Source organism: Tupaia chinensis, unplaced genomic scaffold, assembly GCF_000334495.1.
Source record: "Tupaia chinensis unplaced genomic scaffold, TupChi_1.0 Scaffold000097_1, whole genome shotgun sequence".
Classification (NCBI taxonomy): Eukaryota; Metazoa; Chordata; class Mammalia; order Scandentia; family Tupaiidae; genus Tupaia; species Tupaia belangeri.
The window spans coordinates 8602533-8611969 of NW_006159559.1; the positions used below are offsets into that span (position 1 = coordinate 8602533).

Consider the following 9437-nt stretch of genomic DNA (forward strand, 5'->3'; position numbering starts at 1 on the left):
GGTGGGGCATAGAAAGCAACCATGGATACCAGAGACAGTGTGGGAGGAGGGTGGGACACGGCAGAGGGTGAGAGAGAGGGAATCAAGGATGGGGAAAAAAGCAAAATATACAGGAAACAAGAAATTAAAAATTATTTGTTGACAATAACACATATGTTTATGTTCTTGATAGAGCCAATATAGTGTATTCTGGATAGAAAAATCTCATTTTGTATGCTGTAATTTTGTATAGTGAATGAATGTAAATAAATAAATTTAAATAAATAAAAAAGAAAGATTTTTTAAAAAGACAAAAAAAAAATACAGTGATGGGACCAGCAGTTAGCATAATGGCTATGTTGTTGGACTCCCACGTGGTCGACTGCGGTTTGCGTCCTGGACCCGGTGGCTTAAAACTCATGCTGGGCGTGTGTGTGCGTGCCCAAGGTCCCGAGAGGAGAATGGAGGAGAAGGGATTGCGGCGTGGCCATCCCCCCTGGGAGGTGATTTCTCGCTTTCTGTCTCTCTGTCTCTGTCTGTCTGGTGAGCGCACGCGCCCTATAGCAAAACAAAAAATACAGTGATATCCTTTGTGCTTTTTTTAAAAGGTTTTTGCCATAGAGCACATAAACTCGTTAGAGAGACAGAGACAGTGAGAGGGAAAATGAGAAATCAGCTCTAAAAGGAATGGCCACACCACATTCCCTTATCCTCCATTCTTCTCCTGGGATTTTGCTATAGCTGCTGCTCAGTCTTGCTAGTTGTTATTCTCTTAAATCTGAATAGTTGCTCAGCTAAACCATTACAGATTTTACAGTCTCATTTTACTTTCAAACTTAAATTTTCTGTTTTGGAATATGCTTGTTTTTATTTATTTTTTCCCTTTGGACAACCATGTTTAAATACTGTGCTCTATTTTACTTATTTTTTGCCTTAGGGCTTGTGTAAGGAGAGAGATAGAGACAGAGATTGAAAGTGAGAAATCACCCCTCAGGGGGGATGGTCGCACTGTTATCCCTTCTCCTCCATTCTTCTCTTGAGATTTTGGGCATGCATGCACCTGTATTGGTAAGATTTTCAAGTCACCAGGTCCAGGATTTGAACTGTAGTAGGCCATATGGGAGTCTTGTACCTTAACCATTACACCATCTGGTGACCCCTAGCTACCATTTCTCTTCTGTGAACTGCTTATTCATTTTTTGCATGTCTTTCTACAATGCTCAACTGTATTTGTTCATTTCTTAAATAAGAATAGAAACTTTTAACAAGATTAATCTTAATTTACTAATGGCACATATATTATATACTAAGTCACTGTTCAATCCTTGGAACTGAAAATGCAGTACAAAGATATCTGTCTACATTCAACATACTACAAATAGAGATACATTAAGACCCAAACATACATAGAATATAGCTGAAAAACCTAAAAAGAAAAAAAAACAGATCATAAGTAATGCTTCTACTCAATGACTTTACTTAATTAGAACTGCCTTTTTTCCCCCTACAGTTGTCTGATTTCTAAGTTCCACATGCCAAGACAACCAAGCATTAAAGAATATAAAACTGGTCAATTAGAAGGGATTCATGGGAACCAGCAGTTAGCGTAATGGCTATGTTGCTGGACTCCCACGTAGTCGACCGCGGTTCGTGTCCCGGACCCGGTGGCTTAAAACTCACGCCGGGCGCGTGTGCGTGCGTGCCCAAGATCCCGAGAGGAGAATGGAGGAGAAGGGATTGCGGCGTGACCATCCCCCCTGGGGGGGTGATTTCTCACTTTCTGTCTCTATGTCTCTCTCTCTGTCTGGCGAGCGCACGCGCCCTACAGTGAAAATCTCTCCAAAAAAAAAAAAAAAAAAGGGGATTCATTAATTTTCTAACTTAAAAAAAAAAAAAGAAAAAAAACACACAAAGTATAGGGAAAAATAAATAAGATTTAACATTACCTACTTCATAAGGAGAAAGCCCCAAGTTCCCCAATTTCTTATGATAAATATAGATATACCTTGTGAATCCTTCGTATTAACACAGATGCAAAAAACCGTAATGTTATTCTCAGTTCATCGACAAAGGACTCATCATCTGTCAAATCCCTTCAAATGAGGAGAAAAGCAAAGAGCAGAAGTTGAGATAAACACATAGTTTCATCTTCTGGAAACCAAGGAAAGAACTTCCTCCATTTTTCCATTTATTTATGCTATTTTTTTTTTAATTTACAAATAATGCATATTACAGAATAAATGTATAAAAAAGCAAACACCCCCCATAATTCCAGTACAAAGACATAATTGCTATTAAGTAAACTGCTATTAAGTATATATTTTCTTACAAACGTACACATTATAGTTCTTATTTTTAGAATACTAAGCATTTTTCTAAACATCATCAAAGAGACTTGAACATTCTTAACAGAAATTTTGACAATCTGCATCTAAGGAGCTACTTTTCATTTTCCTACTATCTTGAGGTCTCTAGAAGAATTAAGATAATTCTCAAATCAAAATCAAGAGGAGTTACTGAGAAGCTACTTTTCATTTTCCTAATATCTAGAGATCTGTAGAAGAATTAAGATACTTCCCTAATTAGGCCAGCAGGTGGCATGGTGGTTAAGGACACTAAACTACCACATGACTGACTGTGGTTTGAGCCAATTACATCTGGCCCTTAAGTAATTGGGGCCAGATGGTGGCATGATGGTTAGGGCAGCAGGATCCAATAAGGTCAACTATACAGTTTGAAGCCCAGACTCTGTGGCATGAAAAACACACTGGGCATGTGTGTATGCATGCTAAAAAATCCTAAGAGGAGAATGGAAGAGAACAGATTGTGACATGGCCAACCTCCTAGAGGGGAGATGTCTCTCTTTCTGTCTCTCTCTGGCAAGTATACAAGTCCTATGGCATAAAAACAAACAAGCAAAAAAACTAAAAAAGTAACTTTAGGAAAAATGTTAATTTTTCAGGAAAACTACTGAAATTATCTTTCAATTTAATAATACATCTTAATACAGATTTTCTCTACAATGTTATGATTACTTAAAATGTGAAAACTGAACAATTATTAAATCACTACATTTAGAAGTGTTGAAAAACTCCACATTTCCTTCTTTTAATTATTTATTTAATTTTATTTATTCATTCATTTATTTTTAATTTGACCAGAGAGAGACACACAAAGAGAAAGAGGGAAAGTAAGAAAGCAAGCCACGAGGTCCAGGACTTGAACAGAGGTTGGCCATGTGGGATTGTCCAGCACCTTAACCACTACGCCACCTGCTGGTCCCCACGTTTACTTTTTATTCCAAAAAGAGCCTAGGTTTTTCTTCTCTTTACTAGGTTATTAACTAATTGCCTATATCAGTGGTTTTTAATCAGGGAAAATTATGCCTATCAGGTAACATTTGGTAATTGCTGAAGAGACTTTTCCATGTTTCACACTTAACTTGGTGGTATTTGGGAGTGGTTCGGTTGGGAAGAGGTCAGAGACACTGCTAAATATCCTATAATGCACAATACAACTCAATTTTGGCCCAAAATGTCAATATTGCCGAGGTTGAGAAATCCCTGGTCTGCGCTGAAAACTCATCATTAGCATGCTGAACTAAATGCTATTTACTAAAGAAATAAGATCTTACAAAAAGAACATACCTGTACCATGGATAAACAAAGTTTTCCAACACTAATTCAAGAACCTGTGTAAAAATTATTTTCAAAGAAAAATATAATTAATTCAGAGAAAAGAAACTATACTACCTAGTAATATATATTTCCAAGAATCAATTTTATTTTCATAAATACTTAGAGTAATATCATACTTTCACATGATAAAATGTGTATTTCAGCCCTGCATGGTTCGGTGAATAAGAGAGTACGTAAGAAAACACTCGGAAAAGCCTTGCTTTCTCACTTTCTCTCTCTCTTTCTCTCTCTCCCCCTCCTCCCTCTCTGGTCAAATTAAAATAAATAAAGTTAAATAAAATAATTCTAAAAAAAAGAGGGGGCCAGCAGGTGGCATGGTAGTTAAGGGCGCTGGCCTCCCACACGGCCAACCACGGTTTGATTCCCAGACCGGAGGCTTGTTCTCTCTCTCTCTGTCCTTCTCTGTTCAAATTGAAATAAATAAATAAATAAAGTTAAATAAAATAATTCTTAAAAAAAATAAAAAGGAAACACTCAGAGAATCAGAGAACTCCACAAAAAGGTAAAGCTATTACTGAATGACGTATTAATTCTAATTAGTCACGTAATCAAACAAAAATCTTTTAAATTGTTTCTGACTCTGAAGCTTCACTGAATCAAAAGGGTTCTATGGGAAGAAAGAAAATAATAAATTAGTCTTTTGCATTCTGAACTTTTTAAGTCAGTATTCTTAGAATAAAATGTAGAAACAAGTAGCTAAGACTTATGTAAGGGTTCGAAATTGTCAGTGATCACCTTCAAAGGGAGAATTAACAACTAGAAGGGAAATGGAGGGGAGCTGTAGGGTGCTGGTAATGTTTTATTTCTTGATCTGTATGCTGGTTATACAGATATACTTGCTTTGTGAAAATTTTAGCTATACACTTAAAAATAATTCATAAGTTGGTCCAGCTGAAGTGCCACAAGGAAGAGAGCACTACTGTGAGGTAGTTGGGATCCCAAATTAGGTTACTGGTCCAACCTAGAGCACTGGGAGACTAGGCAGAAGTGGGACATGGTGAGACTCTGACAAATATACCTGTCTCTCTTCTTTCCTCTCTCCTTTAAAAAAAAAAAAAAATTCTGTATTTAAGCTATAAATGAAAGTGAAACAAACTCTAGGGGTTAAACTTTCTATTTCTTGGGACCAGCAGTTAGCGTAATGGCTACGGCGCTGGACTCCCACATAGTCGACCGCGGTTCGAGTCCTGGACCGGGCGGCTTAAACTCACACCGGGCGTGTATGCATGCATGCCCAAGATCCCAAGAGGAGAATGGAGCAGAAGGGACTGCGGCGTAACCATCCCCCCTGGGGGTGGGTGGTGGTGATTTCTTGCTATCTGTCTGGCGAGCACATGCACCCTATAGCAAAAACCTCTGAAAAAAACCAAAACTTTCTATTTCTTGGGTCTGGGCACAGCAGAATGTTGTCATTTTTAGTTGCAGCATTGGGCAATAACTGAAGAAAGCAGTAGTGCAGGAATGAAATGAAACAATATATATGCTTCTCAAATGAGACTACCTACTTTCTCTGGCAGCAATAGGCAAGACTATGGATTATCTAGCTTAAATATTAAGGCAACAATAATTTGGACTTTTTAATTATAAAATCTAAGCATTAGCTGCATTAGCCAAGAACATTAAGATACACATAAATAGAGATAACAACAGGATAGTACACAGGAGAGACTAAAAAAAAAAAAATCCTTAAATTTTTGTTCTTTGGGCCAGCCCCACAATCTAATAGAAAACGGAGCTAGATCTCACGTGGTTGACCACAGATCAAATTCTAGCCCCAGCTACTTGGCTACTTGGAAAACTCACTGGGCATGTGTGCATGTGTACCCAAAATTCCAGCAGGATGGAGAAATAGAGAAGAAGGGATTATGGCATACCAACCCCCAGTGAAGGGTCCTTTCTCCCTCTCTGTTTCTCTTGACTAGTGCTCAAGCTCTCTGATAATTGTTTTTTCTTCGTTTGTCCTTCTTTTATTTCCAATTAATCACCAAATCTGCATGGTATTACATCCTAAGTAGCTCTCTTTTACATCAACACTAGCAGGGGTCTTTATTTTCTCCCTTCTTATATTACAACAACATTTTAAACTAGTCTCCTTGCTTCAGAGTTCCCTCTTCTACAGCCTCTGTTGAGATGCTAAACTGATCTTAGACATACATCTGATCACATCAATCTCTTGAATGAAACCCTAAATATATCAAACCACAATATATGAAAGTAAGAGAAGTGGAGCTGCACTGATTTTGAAGGGGAGAGTCCTACATGCTAGCAGCTGTGACCTTTTACTTCCTTTTCACCTTCCACTGCATCCTGTGAGTCACATCTGAAAATTTTAGTTAAATTTAGTGTGAAAACTACTTGCTTCCAGGATCAGTTCATCTAAAACCCCATCAGCATAGCCCTATATTCTTCTAAAGGGCCATATGAGAACTAAATAAGATTCCTAAAGGGCCATGTAAGAACTCATTAAGAACTAAGCCAGATCTGAGTTTTTGTCTCAGTTATGCTACCAAACATTTATAAAACTTGAGAAAGTTATTAAATCTCTCTAAATTCCAGTTTATCTTTGGTAAAATCCACCCATACTAGCATCCACTTCATAGGTTGTGTGTAGATGATACGAGATAATGTATGAGCTTAGTATAGTGCTTAATGTACATTAACAAATCAATAACTAATAGCTAATGTATGAGCTTAGTATAGTGCTTAATGTACATTAACAAATCAATAACTAATAGCTTCTGAGGGTCATTGGGAAAGTCATGATGCATTTTTGCATAGAAAAACAAAGAAAAATACATTATGTATGACTTTCCCAACGACCAAATAGAACATTGTCTCTTCACTGCTCACACCATCTTGCACATTTTACTCTCCAGCTTACTAAACACTCCACAATTAACACAGGATCTAAGAATATTTCCAGCTTACTATTCGAGTTGTTTATCTAGCTTAGAATTAATTAGGTCGCATATACTGAGATGCTCCATAACGAAATTTTTCGATAAAAACATCTGGGGAAAATATCTGTATGTATTTAACATTTTCTATCTAAGTATATTTGAAAATATTAATTAAGTTAGTTACCTCTGAGAGAGAAGCATCAACCTTAGAAGAAATTTTCAGGTCTAGCCATGGCTGATAGTTCTCAAGAAGTAAGGAAGGTCTAAAGAAAATTATTAAATTAAATCACGAGAAATGCAAAATGTAACTACAAAGATCAAAAAATACAAAGTGTTTAATTTACCTGTGTCGTTTACATTTAACTTTACCACAAACAGCACAGCTATGACCTTGAGGAAATAATTCCTGAAGTCCTAACTGCTAAAAAAGAAAAGTTGGGAGAGGGAGAAAGATTGGTCTTTACTTCACATATCTTCACTAAAGTGAATCAACTTTCCAAATCCTTAATCAATGTACGAATTTAGATGACTTTGCTTTTATAGACAAATAATGAAATTAATGAGACTAATAATGAAAACATTCTTTGTAATAAATATTTGATAAATTGGCATGCCAAATAACAGAAAAAATAGCCAATGACTAAACCCAATTTCCAACCTCAAAATTAAAATCAACTGTGGGTCAGTGGGTGGCGTGGTGGTTAAAGCACTGGACCCCACATGCTAACTCTGCATGTTTGAGCCCTGGACAAGGCAGCTTGAAATTTACACTAGGCATGCCCAAAATCCTGAAAGGGGAACGGAGAAGAAGAGATTGTGGCGTAGTCAGCCATCCCCCCAGAAGAGCCTTTCTCATACTCTCTCTCTCTCTGTCTGGCAAGCAAAAACATCCTACAGCAAACTTTAAATAATAATAATAAATTGAAATTAAAATATAAGCATATGTAAATTTCATTTTAAATATTTTCACGTCTATTATTAGATAACAGTTTATGGATTTTTAAAAAATCAGTGCTTTAACATGCTTTCAATAATAAATATTAAACAGCACAGTGTCATACATACTCTTTTAAAAATAAGAACACAAAATTTTACCTTGGGTTTGTATTTTATTGTGAAGAATATATTTGGTAAGAGAGAATCGGGTCCTAATGAACAGTAGAATGTGACAACGCCAGCAACAAATGACCAGAAGATCATTAAAACGTGAAGATACCTTAGATATAAATGAAAGTAAGTTTAGAATCAAAGAAAATATTTAACATTAAGTTATCCCTGCATTGACTTAAAAGGACTCATTATCTACCATATCAAACTAAAGCAATTTTACCAATGTGATTAATTTTCTGCAATGTATTTTCTGTTTATTAAAAGTAAGAATCATAAAAATATGCATTATTAAGTGCATATTTCAGTTAATAGTGTAAGGAATTATATATTCCCACTATTTCATAATTTGAGTACCCATGTTGTCGTTTAACTATACTATATTCTTCCAGGAGACTTGCTAAAGATACCGTAATATCAATTCCAACCAAAATTCTGATTACTTTCATTAATTTTTTTTTTAATGTTACTAAGTGGCTATTTTGCGCTAGACAGTGCTAAGCTCTGGGCGTATTTACAGGGAACAACACTGCCAAGGTCTCTATGTGCATGGAAAACCATGTCTAGTAGTTGTCACGGATAAGTAAATCAGCACAATATAATGGGATCATACGTTTGATATTATGACAGAGAAAGTATTGTGATATGGGAATACAATAGGTCAACTAAATACAAATTTAAGAGGACAGAAAAGGCTTTTTCAGAAAAAGTAAGGTCTACAGAAAAACGTAAAAGCATAAGTAGGAGTAAACCAACACGAGAAGACAGAGCAAGGAATAGGGGACAAGGGAAGAGACAAGAGAAATTCAAACTTCAGAGAATCATATGGTCTGTGCTCTGAGCAAAGTTTCAAAAAAAAAAATGGCTCTGAGATGAATCTAAAAAAGCAAGCAAAAGACAGAAGATGGAATGTCATATAACAGGTCACATTAAAGTGACAGACTATCTTCACACTGCACACACAGTTCTGATATGCACAAATAACACCTGTCGCCCCCACAACACAGATCAAATTCCACGACCACGGTATGTTTATTAACTGTAACGGCATAAAATACAATATTTGTTGCTATCTCTTTTGCCCACAAGTCACTATATAAATAACAGATGTACATCCTGATCCATGACCACATCACTTCTGTAAGTGACTGGTCATTCACTATATACATCTGTTAATTCAATTGGTATACAGACAGCAAAGCATGGCACTGTGTTTTATTTCCTTGTCTCTCAATAACAAACCCACATGACACACTTTACCAAAAAATAAATTATTTAAAGAAGAAACTGGTCCCAAAATATAAAAGTGAAACGAAGAAATAAATAGTAATAATACTGGAAGTAAAATTCAAATCAGGTGTAAATGAAGTTATAGAAAAGCAAATTGCCTATGGGAATGATGACCCCACCGCTGTTTGAGACTCCAGCAGCCAGAGGAACTTAATAAAGGGAACTTATTAACATATATGACAAAACAAGGAAAATGTCCCAGCAAAATTCTTCACAGTATAGGAGCTGTTGAAACTATTTCATGACATTATATAAAACATTGTAAGTGGATCCAAATTTGGGAATATGGCAATTCTTCTAAACATAGAAAAGATACTCCATACCCCAAGGTGTAGGATAAAAAGGCAAGCACTGTTTAAATTATTATTAATATATGTTCTTACAAAGAAATAAAACATTTAATTTCACTATTTCTGACATTTAAGTTTCCATGCACTATATATTCATTTTACTTGTTTTTTTC

General features: G+C 36.0%; 1 protein-coding gene across 8 annotated transcripts in view; it reads right to left on the reverse strand.

The window, feature by feature from the left end:
* SNX14 (sorting nexin 14) overlaps positions 1-9437 on the reverse strand; it is a 111064-nt gene that overhangs the window by 92071 nt on the left and 9556 nt on the right. For 6 of the 8 annotated variants that reach the window (XM_014585880.2, XM_006143378.3, XM_027769908.1 and 3 more), the window contains exons 2-6: positions 7673-7793; positions 6922-6998; positions 6762-6840; positions 3627-3670; positions 1985-2072 (exon numbers count right to left, since the gene is read on the reverse strand). In XM_014585880.2, coding sequence (XP_014441366.1) covers positions 1985-2072; positions 3627-3670; positions 6762-6840; positions 6922-6998; positions 7673-7793 — 409 coding nt within the window. The remainder of the gene's footprint in view (positions 1-1984; positions 2073-3626; positions 3671-6761; positions 6841-6921; positions 6999-7672; positions 7794-9437) is intronic. The other 2 variants (XM_006143375.3, XM_027769907.1) reach the window with 1 other exon arrangement.